At 38.7% G+C, this 17,135-nt stretch overlaps 1 protein-coding gene across 1 annotated transcript in view; it reads left to right on the top strand.

Annotated features, from left to right (window-relative positions):
• Window positions 1–17,135, top strand: part of polrmt (polymerase (RNA) mitochondrial (DNA directed)) — a 65,853-nt gene that overhangs the window by 7,446 nt on the left and 41,272 nt on the right. The window contains exons 5-9 of the mRNA XM_066647678.1: window positions 7,117–7,303; window positions 12,272–12,421; window positions 14,256–14,423; window positions 15,257–15,427; window positions 15,539–15,778. Of these exons, the coding sequence (XP_066503775.1) occupies window positions 7,117–7,303; window positions 12,272–12,421; window positions 14,256–14,423; window positions 15,257–15,427; window positions 15,539–15,778 (916 nt within the window). The remainder of the gene's footprint in view (window positions 1–7,116; window positions 7,304–12,271; window positions 12,422–14,255; window positions 14,424–15,256; window positions 15,428–15,538; window positions 15,779–17,135) is intronic.

Here is a 17,135-nt window from a genome sequence, read left to right as displayed (position 1 = left end):
GGCGGTATTTATGACGTGTGTGTGGTGTGTCAAATGTCGGTTCTGTGTCTTTAAAAGTCGGCTAAAATGATCATGTGCATTTAAGAGAGCCACAGGGAGGGGGCGCTGTGGGAGCTCAGTGACTGATGATGTCACGGTCTGAAAATATGTGAAGAAAAGCACAACCCCAATAGCAGTTGTAAGTTTAGCGCTGCGTTTTTTGGTTAAAAGGGAAAGGAATTAAGCTGTAAACAGACATAATTCTCAGAACATTCTTCACTCGACTTTGTGCTCACATGTATATGGCTTTATCTTCTAAATATGTGTGTTTTGAGGCTCAATTCGCAGAAAAATCTGCTGTGATGTGCTAAACCACAAGTGCCCGTTAGCGCTGGCTGTGCTTCTAAACAGTGTACACCGTCTTATTTCGCTTATTTCGGAACTTTTCAGCACCAGTTGCTGAAATTTGCTCTCCCAGTAACGGGTTTTTATCGTCAACACGTGTGTCGGTGTGCACTGTCGGGCTGTGTTTAGCTAAATTCACTCGACTTTGTGCTAAGATATAAGGCTCAGCGCAGCCTGACAGAGAACTCCCTCCCCGCGGTAATACCCTATACCGAGATATTATTTTGAGACGGTATTACGGTATGAAAAATGTGGGTACCACCCTTCCCTAAGCTCAGGCCCATCTCTAACCATTACGTGAAGATGAGTTGGTGCAGGAGTGTGATGCTCTGGGCATTCATTTCATGGGAAAACCTGGGTTGGATCATTTAGTTTAAATTGTGCAAAACATCATTTTAGACAGGTGAGCACATGTTTTAGTTCAGTAATCTTACTGTAACATTGTAATAAGTAATTTTATTACAAAAGCATGGTTCCTTTGAGCTGCATGACTAATAACTGAATACTAAGCTTGAAGTTCAAGAGTTTAGAAATACGGAGTAATGTTTTATGGCAAGGAGAAGTACTAGAAGAGCTCAGCTTGCATAATGTAACTTGACTTCAAAGCGCTCACTCCCTGTGTTCGTGCAGTAAGATGCTGAAGGTGACTGCAAACGTTGAGTAGTGATACACTAGACCTCCAGAAGCTGGTGCTTGGGGAAGGCTGGATAGCCAATCGATCACTGTAAGGCAATAGCAATGACATTGTTATGCTGCAGTTCCACTCCTTTTCCCAACAATCTCTCTCTCGCTCTCTCATACTTCCCAGATATATTTTTCTTTACCCCTCCTCTTCTTGCTATTCTAAAAAAAACATTCTATCTCTCTCAGTCTCTATGTCCTAACTTCCCAGACATCATCTTTTCTTACCATACCCTTCCTTGCTTCTTCATATTCTGCACTGCCACTGTGCTATCCGTCATGTGTCACCCTCTCCGTTCGTCTCGGCCACACAAAGACAACATCTCCCATTCTCCTCTGTGCGTCACAAGCAGACAGAGACACAGTGTGTCAGTCATTTACCAAAGAAAGATGACACATTTAATGCCCCGGAGACATTAGGGCAGGGACTTGTAGGTTTTTTTTTTGTTTTGTTTTTTTCATATAGTCACGCTGGTGCATCTGTTTTTTCTTTATATAACCCTATGAACATGGGCTTTAGCAGTTAAACTGGGTGATATAGCTACTGCTTGATATTATTATTTGGTATTGTGATACTGGCCTGTGATTGTGATGCTGATTTTGAAAATACCGCTTTTCAAGCCAAGATGTCAATCTGTATGTATACTTGACTCCACTAGATTTTATATATTTGAGTTATTATACAACTTCATAAAGGTGCATACTTAAGTTCTTAGGGCTCGCAACAGGAATCGGGACAGGGTAAGACATGCTCTGTTATTGGTTAATTCTGTGTTACTTCTCCTGAAAATGCTGGGCGGTTGGCCTCAGACCTAGATTTTAGAGCTCTGAATTTTTAGAATTTAAATATATGGGTCTGAATTTTTACCAATCTGAATATTTCACATCTCACACTTTTTATCAAATGCCATATGAATATGATTCAAATATGAAATACTAAACAATATATAAATACATATGTATAAATACATCATTCAGAAAAATATGATCCAAATATTAAAAATTCAGATTAAAATAGTTATGTCACTGGTTTAGTTGCATATGACTCCTATTCTTTAGGCAGTTGTGGACTAATTAGGATTGTTCCATCTCCAATCTGAGTATCTTCTGTCACAGCGTAGAACTTGCATTTATTTTAGGGTGCAAACCAGGGTTTAACCCTTTGAAACAGACATGAGCAAAGAAAAATGGAAAAGAGTTAAAAGGGCAATGGAGAAATAAGAACAAAACAAAAAGGCAAAAACAGGAGCTCGCTTGCTTCTCACTGCTGCAGTTTGAAGTGTGAGGGATCAGTGGTTTGTAAGCATGTAAAGCAACAGACACTGACACTGAGCTTTCTGAGCTGGGCTGTTCGACCAGGCATGTCACACACATGTCAAGGAAAATGTGTTTGTTACATTTAATATGTTTAAGAAATGTAATATTTTTGTGTATAAATAATTTAATTCTCCCGGCCAGTCTCTAATTATTTCGTGGAACTGGTTCAGGAAGTTGCTTTTGTTGCGTTCTCCCATAGAACATCATTACACAAGTGTTACCTTACATGTATAGCCCATTTGTTGTACTCAGAATAGATGAGAACATTCTAGAAAGGTGGCTGTTGAGCTGTACAGGTTGAATGCTTTTTGGTGTTATAAAAACATGCCTATGCCACAGAGTAAATATTAAGACCTCTTCTATAAGCTGCTGGCTTTAGTCCCATCTTTTGCTTATGCTTGGCATAGAACCTGACGCTCTTAGGCTTATGTAAAATTCCTCCAGAGCATTCAGATTTATTTCATGGAAATGATATAAGACATGTGCTTAAAGGAATGCATCTTTGTCCACAGTGGGTGTGCCCTAAATTAGTAGAATTTCCTGCTGCAGACCTTTATATATAGCGTATGTAATGTGTGTCGTGATGTCTGGAAGTCTAGACCTGCTGCCAGATCCTTAGAGTTTGAGGTTTAAATGGCTGAACAAACATATTTCCTCTGATTTCATGGAGAGAAAAATAGCTGTCCAAGGCTCACAGTTGAATGATGGTCATGTGGAGCTCCCGTATGAAAGCAGAAGAAGTCAGCAGTGTGATTTCTTACTGAGTCACTGGCAGACAGGGTGGAGAATTGAGGAATGCCCTGCTTTCCACGGCCCCTCCCTGTCTCGGTAGAGCTGTCTTTTCCACTGGAGAGCACTTGAGGGCGCTGGGAATCCACATAGTGTTTACACTGATCCTGCAGTAGCCTGTTGCTTTGGAAACATCAAAGTATTGTCGGATATACCTTACAGTGACCCAGACTACACATTGCAATGCAGATTGGATGTAAATCTGACCTCACTTTTTGACTTCAACATCAGTTGGATTTTAGACATGAGTAGAGATGTGATCCCAATTTTCTTTTTTAATTCCTCATTTTAGATTATTTTAGTCTGTCCCAGCCTCCTTATAACATGCAATACCACTTCACTACATAATAAAAGGATTCAATACAGCTCGTGTTTTTATTCCTGATGTACTTTAGCCAACATTTGGTGTCTAGCAGTTCATTTTGATTTATGATTAGTCCCTTTTCCTTCTCATATTTAGCAGTTTTATATAAACAGCAATTAATAGATTATTACTGACCTTTAGATGTCATCAATAAATGCAATAAACCAAAACTGCAGTAAGTTTGAAAACAATATTTGCCAATTAATTCAAATATTATAATAAAAATACAATAGCCAGAAGACAATTTTAAAGCTAAATAGAATCAAACGTCAAAGCTGACACCAAAAATCACTTGGTTAATCTGGTGTGAAGGGAAAATACCTTTTATTTTATTTTTTCATGTAAATAGAAATTAACCTTTCACAGGTGTGCCCATGTGGCAAATGGCTTTTTTAAGACTTAAAATGCATTGCTAATGTGCAGGTGGCAGGTTTTAAGTACTATGTAGTGAACCTAGCCATTTGTGATGGAACCTTAAGGGAGAAGGAAAAAAAAGCTGTACATTTCATTCCCACTGCTCCATAGCTCTACTTGTGCCGTCAGTAACACAGGTTACAGTACGTCAGCAAACAAAAGTTTACATACAGCAGGTGGTACTCAGGGAGGTTTGTGGCCCAAGCTTGTGTCACTGTTTGTTTGTGCTGGAGGTCAAATAATAAGCTCTTAAGCGGTACATGAGCAACGTGAGAAGGAGAAACAAGTCTGAAGAACATTTCTTGTATAATGACGACAGTGATATGCAAATGTGAAGTGAACTATAGTGGGGAAAAACCCACATGAATTCAGATCTGGCCATTCTCATTTAAATTGCATGAGCAAGTATTTGATATGGTGTCGAATATCTAAGTGGACAGGCACTGATTTGTGGAAACACAGCTGTGTCACAATGAGGTAAAGAATTAGATCTTTGCCATTTTATCCCAGTAATATGAGTGTAAATGGTAGAGCAAGCATAGTACTGAACTGTTACTGTTAGTGAAGATGACCAAACATTTTGATAGACCTGAGGATATGGCAGTAAGCTATCATGTGCATAATGATTTTATAACATCACATGTATGTTTTTGCATCTTAACTAGAAGCTCTGAGACAGTAAAGAAGCCACATTTTTCTTTCTCTGTCTCTCTCTCACCTTGCTCTCTCCAGATAATTATTTCTTCATATATTGCCATTTTTTGTGGCCAAGCAAACCATACATTACCCAAATCCTTATAGCTACATGATGGAATTAAGACGTTTTATATGTTCTCTTGACACAAGAAAAAATATATATATATATATATATTCAATTCATTATTAGCATTATGCCAGGCGTTTAGATTCAGATTTATACATAACAGTATAATCTAATCTGTTTTATGCCCCTATACACTAATAAATAAATAAATAAAAAATCTCTTACTGGGGTCTTCTGATGGTTAGGGAACATAAATGCATTATTCTATTGCTGTTGTAAATTTTAACACGGAATTGCTTCCCTTTCCCATTTAGAATTCTGTGTTTTTGAAAGTTATTAAACCTTCACGTCCTAGAATAGTGAATGGTATATAACTTTAGCGTGCACAACTGACTTTAAGATCATTGTTGCCAAATATAGGGTAAGTTTACACTGTTAACACATTTTTATGAACAAACGCTTACCTGTACATTACCGTAATATTTTGACAATGACGGCTTGAGCTACTGGACTTGACCCACAGCATCCCCTTGACCCACAGCATGAATGATTTTCTGAGTACCACCTAAGATCTCTGCAAAGTGATGTGATTCTCTAGTCTTCTTCATTGTCAGCTGTGAGCTGACGGTGAATACATCAGTCAGACTCCCTTGCTCTGCTGATCAGTATTCTGCCTGCGGCCGGAACACAGTGTTACCTCTCTGCATTGAGTAGTCCAGACCCTTCCGATGTTTTTCATTTCAGTATCATCACTCCCGTGTTTTCTTGGCCATATGGCTTCGGCCTTTCAGAGTGAACGTGCTCTCCAGTACTCTGTTGTCACCGTGAATATTTTGATATTTTGTCCCCATGAGCCCCGCAGTCAGTTGCTTCCATGCCAGGTTGTCCGACCTTGTGAGTTTTTCTCATTAAGGAGCCTTTTTTGTATTCAACATGTCAAGCTTTTGAAGGAGCGTGTGAGCAAGAGTTGTGAGGCTGTCACAAAGAATCAAGGAAAGAGTTGAAATCCACCTTGGATTTCTTTTCATGCTGTTACTGCAAGGCTAAATCCACTAAGTAGAAGGGAGGAGGTCAGTGGAGGAAAAGGTGGTGAACATACTTATGAAATGTTTTGCCATTCACTTTCACTCAGTGTCCCCCAGGGCCATGCCGCTGTAGGCTTAAGATTTAAACAAGTTTAAGCAAGCTTACCAAGGCTCCTTTTTTTTTTATTTATTTATTTTTTTTTAAATGGTATTTATACTGTTTAGACATAGTCCACCATGGTTGGTTAGCGCAGTTCACACTCATTCAGAATCAAAGTCACTTTAATACACAGACACACACAAGGAATTAGTCTTAGTGAGTGATGTATATATGACATGTAACACACTGAGTAAGGAAAACCAGTGCATAGGATTTTTACATTATTTAAAAAATAAATAAATAAAAAATATATGCAAAGGGCGGCACGGTGGCGCAGCAGGTAGTGTCGCAGTCACACAGCTCCAGCTCCAGGGAGTTGGGGGTTCGATTCCAGCTCCGGGTGACTGTCTGTGAGGAATTGGTGTGTTCTCCCCGTGTCCGCATGGGTTTCCTCCGGGTGCTCCGGTTTCCTCCCACAGTCCAAAAACACATGTTGCAGGTGGATTGGCGACTCGAAAGTGTCCGTAGGTGTGAGTGAATGTGTGTGTGTCTGTGTTGCCCTGTGAAGGACTGGCGTCCCCTCTAGGGTGTATTCCCGCCTTGCGCCCGATGATTCCAGGTAGGCTCTGGACCCCCCGTGACCCTAAATTGGATAAGCGGTTACAGATAATGGATGGATGGATATGCACCAAACTAAAGCCAGCCAGTTTTTTTCTGTAGTTCTCTTTTATTTTGTTATTGTTTGATGGTTGGTATGTTATTTAGGGTTTTTAAACATTTTAAAACAGTCTCATTGGATTGGATGTTTATGTATTGGATGTTTGTGTTTTAGACACACACCAATATGTTAACAAGTGAAATTATCAATATATCTTATGTTTCAATTAATTAGATTGTTACTTTATTTTTTAGATTATTACTAGATTTTTCAACTGGTTTCTAGCTATTTTTATATATTTTTGATTGTATCTAGAGAAAGTGTATTCCATTGATAGAGAATTTTACTCATTTTGAAAAATAATAGTTAATTTGGTGTTTTTCAAAAAATGAATAACATTATTCTAGATAAAAAAAACAGCACTTAATACAAACTTCTAAATATATGTTATTCTTAAAATATTCCTACAACAATTTCATAATTAGAATGATTTCCCTGGAGAGTTTCACAACAAATACTGATTTGTTGAAGTGCAAATCCCTTTTTTCTTGTCTTTTTTTTTTTTGCTCCCCAGTTTATGAGCATAATCTCAGATCTGCTTTCTTCTGTCTGTGTCCCCAGGTGTGTGCAGCAGATGGAGGAGGATGACTTGTGTTTGGACGATGTTTTTAGGAAGTGTACGTTCAGGCAAGATGAGAGAGATAAGGTGTTGAAAGCTATCAGGACCGTTTACCCTGACTACGAGCCCCCTACAAACACCGAAAAGCCATTGTGTTCCCTGCCCCTGGTTAAGGACTTCTACACACAGGTACATAATTATTTTTGGAATTTTCTATTGATCCCTACACCATGAAAAGTGTAGGTAAGATGGTAGTATTGAATTTTAAATTGGCTATTTTTGTTTAAGATATTATGACCCCCCCCGACTGTCTTCTCCAAGTTAAAATGCATCCAGTTATCAGTGGAAGTGTTTTGTTCTAATACCTTTGGCAAAATGATGTTCACTCAGCTTTTTAAGTTCGTAGCAAATAAGCGAATCTTAAAAAAACAACGTAAACGTCAATATGGGAGCATTCCGGCTTCATTAAACACCTCAAAAAATATACTTTTTAAAATTATGGCAGCTCTTTCCAGATGAAGCACAGGGGAAAATGGAATCGTACAAACCATGTCAAATCACAATTAGTAGTCTTTCTTTAACTCCAAATAAGGGACAATTAATTAAAATAACATAATTTATTGAGAAGTATGTTTCATTAAGTCAGAATATTTAAAGAATTGTGAAAACAAAATTATGTAAATTATGAAGAAGTGTCATAAACTTGATTTGTTCTTTTGCTATGAAATAAAAACACCCTCTACATGCAGTAATTCTACCATTTTTGCCAGTTTTTCCAAGATGTGTCATTTTAGTTATTTGTCATGAAAATACTTTAACGCATTATGACCCTAATAGCCAGCAATCTAGAAGAGCCCATCTGCTGTGTTCCTGTTTAATTTGAATTTTACTGTGATCATAAAGTTTTTATACTGTCCTAAATTGCTCAGTGCTAATATTCTGCATTTAGTTTCTCATCAGCTCCCAGGTGCTACTGGGTGGTACAAATCAGTCGTGCATTTAAACTCCTCTCTAATAGGAAGCAGTGGAAGTCAGATGAGTCATGAAGCATATGTTTATTTTATGGCATTGGTCCTGGGTAAGCAGACCAGCCGTATGAAAGCACCTAAACAGGGACTGGCCTGAGTCTGGGCTTTTATGAATGAGCGCTCCCAACACAGATACACAGGCTATTTTTAACCACAGGAGGAGATGCTGCTATCAGGCCTTGGTGCCCTGCTTTCCCTCTTCAATGATTCATTATCTGGGGTCCACCTAAGCCCATTTACAGTCCAGAGCACCACATGCCGCTCTCAATATTGGTGTAACCGCCAACAGCGGGATAAATTCCCCACCAGTATTAAACATGTCTGAGAGAACTCCGTCTGTAGAATTATACATTTCTCTCCTGGATAAAATCCAGGAAATGGAGCATGAGCATGTTTTGCTCACAAAAGAAGGAGGTTGAATTCAGGTGGTACACCCAGAATCACACCATGGAGTCACACATATTTATACAGTTTATCACTGATTAGGAAAAGTCATGCTGAAATACTTTAGGAGAAATCTAAACAAAAAAAGGAATATTAACATAAAGAGTATGCTTTAAATGGGGGCGTGATATGTTGATTACGTCTTGTTGACTGCAATATTTGGTATTCCAACATGAGCTTACATTAAACCTCATAAATAATAAAATATATATTTTCCATGATTAATTCTGATATATCTTTAATACACACAGTTTTGCATCATGGTATTTTGATTCTACATTACATTGTTAAACCCTTATAATAAATATTTATATTGACATAACATAAAGTTTTTGAGCACCTTAGCACATTAAATTGGGGATCCGTAGCCTACAACCTTCAAAGCGTGAAATAATGCAACCCAGTCAGTTTCTTGTGGGCTTCCTAAATGTGAAATCATGGGATGACACAAGCGGTTCTAATTTAGTGCTGCATCTTACATAGAGTGCAAGCACACAGGAATTGCCCCACGTCTGAATGTCTTTGATCATAGAACTGGACCCATGTTTATGTGAGAGCACAAAAATGAGGTTAAATGGAAGAAAGCAGTATGAGTGCAGAGAAGTTAAAGAATTTAAATAGGATTTAATTAAAATTAATTAAAAGGAGAACCAAGTGAATATGCCAAAAACCAAAGCTAAACTTCCTTGCAGCTCACTCCTGGGCTGTGGTTCATTCTCATTTACAGGAATCTTAAAGACCAGATGCACATCTTTAAAAATGTAAGGGAATATCTGTTAATACATGTTACTGGCTGTGCTGTTACATTTTGGTTTTGTAACAATTAGGGCCTGAGTTTATAATGTGGTTGATATTGAAGCTCCGAGAATGTAGATGCTGTAGAATAATGATTCCAAAACCAGATGTTTAAAGCCATCACGATCAGCCATAACCCTATGACCAGCTCCTTGTTTCTAAGCTCACTGTCCATGCTCTCAGCTCCATTGACCAAATCAGGAGCACTCTGTAGTCCTATGATTACAAACTTGTCTGTTTGCTCTACATAATTTGTTTGACCATTTTCACCCTGTTTTTCAACGGTCAGGGCCAAATAAGACCAGCACAGAATAGGTACGATTTGGGTGGTAGATAATCCTCAGAGCTGCGTTGACCCTGACGTGATGGTAGTGTCTGTTGTTGATAAGAGTTCTGTTAGAGTATTTTAACACCTGTATCACTGCTGGACTGAGAATATTCCACCAACCAAAAAACAACCACCCAACAGCGGCCTGTGGGCGGCGTCCTATGTCTGATGGACTAGAGGACAACCAAAACTGTGCAGCAACAGGTCATCTTAACTCTGTTATCTGACTTCACATCTACAAGGTGGACAAACAGGGTAGGTGTCTAATAGAGTGGACACAATATTAAAAACTCTGGCAGCAACCAGAGCTACACACCACATCAGTTTTACTGAAATGCTGAGAATGACTCCCCCACCCAAATCAAGCCTGCTCTGTGGGTGTTCTGTGATGTCCCTGAAGGAGACCAGATCTATAATTTCCACAATGCAGTAACAAGTGCAAGTAGGAAGACCCAGTCTAGCCTGACTGAACAGCTTTTTACACTGTTATGAGGATATTTGTCATCATATGCAATTGCATTTTCCAAGGACTGCTGCTGACCTATGGTAGCATGCTTCTTTGTGGTTGCTTGAATGAAGTCAGTGTTCTTTGGCATGCCTTTAAGCTGGCGTTACCCTACATGACTTTTAGCCGATTTTATATATTTCTGCCTCAAAATCCTGTTTCAGACCAGTCGCAGCATATCAAACGTTTGATTTTTTTCAACACAAGTTTGGAAGTAGTCACGTAGTGTAACCTCTCCACCAACTCTAGGCTGAACGATTCCTTTTTACAGCCAATGAGAACAGAGCACAGAAAGGAAACACAGGCGTGTGCAGTGGAGCTCTACAGTGGAGGACGGATTAAACGGTAAAACTACAATATATTACATAGTGTTGGATGCACATGTCCCCAGATAATGAGAATTACCTGTAGGAGAACATGTTGCACCGCACAACACGCTGTTACAGCCTTTATTCCAAATTAATTCTATTTTTCAATTCCACCTTACATGACGCAGCACTGGCGCTGTTTCTGAACAATTTAAGGTGGAACATATCAGCAACTATTTTCTGTTCTAATATCCAGCTTCCGCTGCAGTGTGTAGAGATTGTGCTGACTATGTTTTCCCCTCCACGACCCAAAACATTTATATATGTTTTTTTTCAGTTTTTTGTCAGTATCTGCTTTATTGGGTGTGTCTTGAGGAGTGACCTGCGTACAACATGTAGGGAATAGTGAGTAGTTGGCCATTCCCAACACACCTATGGCCAGTACTGTGTTTGAGTACCAGTATCGGGAGCAACACTACTTATAGGTGTATGTGCAACTGTTATGGACAGTTTTATTTTGTTTCATGATATTCTATGGAGATGGTACAATTGTACACAATAAATAGTCCCTGTTCATAATGAGGGACCCTTATAATAGCCATTTATACTGAACTATGGCCAAAATTTTCAATCATCTGAATGTGTTGGACTCAATATAGGATGTTTTTCAGATTCCTTGGGCCCTAATTCTAGTGTTCATTTCTCTGGGCTGAGCTATCATCCTCATAACCTTTTTGCTTATGTTGGCTACGATCCACATCATTCCCTTTAGGACAGTTTTTTAAATATATGTTACATCAAACTGTGTTTAGCTTCTTTTGAGTTCTGTAGATACTGTATAATGATAACTGCCAGATGTCCGTGGAGCCCCATATAATAATAAACCATGGTAAGCCCAAGCCCAGAGCTCATCTTATTATGTTACTGGGCTCCACTGAGCAAGCTTCTGCTGTGATATATGGCATATTGACAGTCTGTACTCTCTTGTGCATCCACTTGGCCATCTGCCAGACCATTGGCTTGTGCTGAAAGCGAGACCCAGCGTGCCTAATAAATGCTTATTTCATTTTAATTGGGCACAAGCATAGTTAAGTGATGTAATCACCACCTTGACTGGCCGTTAATCAAAGTCATTGGGTGTTTTTTGCACACCGCTGTGGGTTTGCTGAGCCCTGGAAATATGACCCCAACTATATCTAATAGTGAAAGGAAGAGTAGTTGCTACTGAATCTTGCATTAAGAAACACATGTAGCATAGTTTAAATTCATTCATGCTGCTAATTTATTGATAAGGAATCAATTGACTGAGACATTTTCCACAAGTTATTGTTGTAACCTGAGCCAAACAATTGCACATTTACCTTGCCATCAAGCTGTCAATGTTTTACAGACTGCCTTAATCTCAAAACACACACACACACCATTGCTGACAGCACATTTCCAAGCACTGCTTGTCCTGTAGTTATAGTCTCAATGTTTACTAGCTGTAAACAAGAAGCCATTTTGTTTCCTAGGTTCAATAACCTAAAAAAGTTTGGCTTCTTGGTTTTTTTAAACTCCAACATAGCAAATGTTTAATAATACCCTAGTAAACATATCTGTAAACAAACTAATATGAATGTAAAAAAATATTATTACTATTATTATTATTATTTAAATTTTGGTGTTTTAAATGTCATGTCCAAATGCTGAACTGTAGCATTGTTCCTGTCTTGTTCTCGTCTTGACTTCTAATCCTGTGTATTTCAGAGAGAAGACGTCAGATATCCTAAACTGGACTTCAGTATGGCAGATCTGCAGGGCCGTTTTAAGCGTCAGCTGACCCAGGAGCAGGCCAATACCATAACCATTGACTCGGTGGAAGCAATGAGGCCTGTGACAGAAAACATGACCAGAATGGTATGTGGTATATGCTCATTTATTCACAAAAATAAATGGATGTTAAATTGGATAAAAAGCTTGCCATGAATACAAGTGCAACTTAACCTTTCTTATTGAACTTGTTCACTTTTATTTTTAAGTCTTTATTTTCTTTACTGTCATCCTTCAGTATAGGTTTGTATTCATTGGAACAAGATGTCAGACTTCAGGACAGTGATTGAACACAAAACACTGGCAAATTACACAAAACTGCATAACTACATAATAAATACAAAAAGGTTTTCTTTCAAAATGTCTTTGTACATGTTGAAAACCCATACTATTGATCTTTTAATTTTTCATCTCTATGCTTTACAGTGCCTTAAGCACTATGGCTGCAACTATCCTTTCTCTACAGTTTACAATCAGTTTGAGGCTGGTAGAAGTATGACTATTTTAAGTGGATATATACAAAAAGCAGACAGTTGTGTACTGCCTAGGTCGAAAAACTTGGGATAAAACCAGCTATTCCGATGTTGCTCTGCATCTCATGTCTATTTTAAACAGAGTACAAATAAACAGCAACCACAGAGAGGTTGATGCTGAGCAATATTACAAAAATTAGAACATTGAAGAAAAAGAACTTTACTAAAATTACTTAAAACAAGGTCAGTCTTGCTCACTCATTTTCACTTGGGTTGGGTTTCACTCCTGTGCACTTGGCTTAGGGTGAACAGTGACTCGTTATCATTTAAAGAAACGTGCACTGAAACCAGTCAAGCATGATTAGGTGGCCACTTTTTTTTTTTTAAATGGTTATTATTTTATTTATTCATTTATTTTTAACATTTTTTTTTTGACCAATGTGCATTCTCGTCACACCTAATGCGCTGGATAGTGATGTCACTTTTCCCAAACTTCATATTTTTTTTTTAGATCTATGGCATCTCTTATGTGATTGACAGCACATCTTTTCTCCAAGTGTGTGCTTAAACACTGTTTTCCTGTGAAATCTTGTGGTCTCTGAGTATAATCTGATACAACCCTCATTACTGCATTTTTCCATGATGCCTTCTTCAGTGACATTTACTTGGTCAGCTTATTCTGCTCCTGGTCCCAGACCGGAGAGGTCAGTGGGTCCCTGGTGGGCCCACAGCATTTACACCAGTGCCGAATGGAATACTAATGCCTTCTAATGTGTCCCTACAAGCGGTTTGAGAGTCACCTTTGGACAGTGCGGCCAACCTATCAGCACCGTGTCATCTGCTCGCTCTGCTGGTCTGAGGGGAAAGAACAACCCCCTGATGAATAGCTAAACCACTTTCCTACTTCCAGAGAGATAGCACCTGTACCTATACAAATCAATCTCTGTCAGACTGATGAATATAATACACTGCAGAATATAATAATACATTGAGATGTCTTAACCATATGCTAGCTCCTTGTTTTGTTGTGTAATGGTCCACAGAGCTTCACAGTGTGTATAATATAGAAAAGCATGGATTGGGATGCTCTGAAGCAGCTCCCCATGAGCAAGTTCAGCATGCACAGTGCAAGTGGTCTGTTGGAGAGTTACAGAGCCCAGCATCATTGGGCTCTAGAGCAGTGGAACTGGAGAGTTTATCTAGAGAACTAATCATCCATTTATATCTGTGAAAACAAGGATGAGAACGTAAGTAAATACAGTGGACCATCAGATAGGTGTTCCCAAAGTCACTTCACCATCATTACCATTTATCTCTTTGTATCTGCTGTGTTACTGTTGCTGATGCCTGGGAGTGTTGTTTTCACTATGAAACTGCAGCAGAAAGTTTTGGTATGCAGCATCTGTTCAGCCCTTTGAAAATGTTCTCTCTTCTCTGTTGCTTTTCAGAGGAAACTGTTAGCAGAGCAACGTACACACTGGCAAAAAACGCTGCTGCAGGCTCTGAGAGAAAGCAAACTGATTTTAGGCAAAAGCAAACTGAGAAACTGGAAGACAGACATTTACCCATTCCTGTGCCTCCTTCGTGACGAGGATTATGTCAATATCATGCTGCAGGTACAGAAAAACATTGCTTATCCTTGTGTCACCCTCAGTTAAAGCTCCCTGCCTACAATTAGAATCCCCATTCAAAAGTTTGAAATCAGGATTTTCATTTTCATATGAAATTAGTTTGGATGCAGATACTGTACTGTGTAAAATCTACTTAAAGCTTAATTAATCATAGTTCTGTTTCTGGAGATGATTTTGAGGAGATTAGATTCCAATATATAGAAATATTAGATAATGAGTGTAAAATATTGCTAAATCAACTTCTAAGACATTAAATAAGATATTTCTGAGAAACTGAAAGCATATTTGCTGAAAAGAATGGAATCTATAATAAGGGCAAACACTAAATATTTTTCAGTTTTTGTCTAATGTTGATAAATAAATATCTGGTATTTCCCTAGAGCGGTGTTCTCTGACTTATGTACATTACAGTATCTCAGATATGATGAAGGGTACATGATATTTAAAATATTTATAAATTACAGAAAAAGAAGTGGATTCTTTTCTTTTTAGTTTGCAAGCCACAAGGCATATAGTCTCACATACTTTCTAGGAAAAGTCAGGTACCTTTCACCACTTAATGTGGCCAAGAATCTCCTACTTCTGAAGTATAGTCTGTTATTTTGGCATATAATGTAGAAGGATACAGTCTTTTTGATTCACTTTGGACCAGTACCAGAGCCAGTAAAAACTGTTTATGGAAGTATATACGCTTATGTTCAGGTAGCATCTTCTTGTGGGTGGAGCATCTGTGGCTGAGACTATAAGGCGTAGAACAATTTTACAGCCTCCAGATTTTTAGTCTTTGATTTTCTTATAGCTTTCCTTGTGGTTTTCAGGGTTTGGCAAATCTTCCACCCAGTGGTGATTCTCTGCTCAACATAGCGAAGGAGCTGGGCATCAGAGTCCACAACATGTTCTGCATCCAGCAGAAGAACCACAGCCAGATGGTGGAGAAACTCACCTCCATCTACAATTCATACACCGAGCTTCTAGCAGAAGACACAAAGGTACAAAATTTGCCTTGTGCAAAAAGAAATGTAAATTCACCAGAAAAAGTAAACCATAATAGAACAAAATTATAAATGAAGTCCCTTATGTAATGTTCTGCACATTTACAGTACAGCAGTGTCCTACCTCGGGAACACTGGGATTGGATGGTGGCACAGAACAGCTCTGGCCCCTCCCTCCTAAGTGATGACGTCTCTTGGCCACATGTGCTGCACATTCAGCTGGGAAGCTTCTTGGTGGACCTTTTGGTGCGTGAGCTCAAAATCCAGAACAACATCCTAAACCAGGCACAGGAGAAGAAGCTGATCCCTGCACTCTATCACATGTACACATTCCGCAGCAATCGCCAGGTACTCTCAAAAACGCCTCCTCTCACTTCATGAAATATATAATACAGTTTAAAGAGCAGTCACTTTTTTTTTTTTTTTTTTTTTTTTTTTTTTTTTTTTTCCCCCCCAAAGATTTTCATTATGAAAAAGTCATTCTGAATTCTGTCTTCTGAATCTGTGGGTCAGTTATTCAAATACTATAGAGCAGTTTGATTCTTCAGTGCTTCTGTAATGCAGTTTACAGCAAAATATCTAATAACGAACAATTACTTTCCTATATAATTTTTGATGGTATTAATTACATATTGGGCGGCACGGTGGCACAGCAAGTAGTGTCGCAGTCACACAGCTCCAGGGACCTGGAGGTTGTGGGTTCGATTCCTGCTCTGTCTGTGAGGAGTTGGTGTGTTCTCCCCGTGTCCGCGTGGGTTTCCTCCGGGTGCTCCGGTTTCCTCTCACAGTCCAAAAACACACGTTGGTAGGTGGATTGGCGACTCAAAAAGTGTCCGTAGGTGTGTGTGTGTATGTGTGTGTGTGTTGCCCTGTGTGTCTGTGTTGCCCTGTGAAGGACTGGCACCCCCTCCAGGGTGTATTCCCGCCTTGCGCCAAATGATTCCAGGTAGGCTCTGGACCCATCGCGACCCTGAATTGGATAAGCGGTTACAGATAATGAATGAATGAATTAATGAATTACATATTGTTTCTTTAATGATGACTAATAGAAGTAAGTTGGGTTTATATTTAGTCACTTTAAGTATGTAATTTGATATTGTATTCCTCCCGATGCCTCAAATAAAATAATCATGTTGTGGAAGAGAAGGCAAATTAAAGATATCCATTTAATTTTAAATTATTTCTAAAAACAAAAAGTTGATTTATATGATATATAAAATATAGAATCATAGATTATATGGTACTATACCCCTTTACTGTGCTATATTGTGGTGCTTTAATAGGCTGTTAAATAATCCTATAGATCAAATTGCTATTCACTATTTTGCTTGGGGTTTCTCAGAGTGCATTCTACACTCTGAAGAATTTTCCAGTAATTTCCTATAGCATGGCCTTGATGGTACATATAAGTTGTAACATTATTAAAGAAAATAAATTTTTGTTTGGTAGATTATTTCTTTGCTGTAACAATGCTTCTTTGCAATAAATCTTATACCGTTGGAAAGCCTGTTAATTTGCATTTGTGGGATGAGCAGTAGAGCTGAGTATATGGGTAGCGCCCATGAATAATTTGCCAAATCCTCTCTGCCAATGCCAAACAGCTTATTCTGCCATTGACTGGCGATTTAACAATTTATTCATTTAACATACAGGAGTCTCAGAAGCATGTGGGAGAACCATACACAGCCACAACAGCCTGGCACCT

The sequence above is a fragment of the Hoplias malabaricus genome, chromosome 16, assembly GCF_029633855.1.
Source record: "Hoplias malabaricus isolate fHopMal1 chromosome 16, fHopMal1.hap1, whole genome shotgun sequence".
NCBI lineage: Eukaryota > Metazoa > Chordata > Actinopteri > Characiformes > Erythrinidae > Hoplias > Hoplias malabaricus.
The sequence above is the reverse complement of the archived record's forward strand: the minus strand, read 5'-3'. Positions and strand labels throughout refer to the sequence as shown.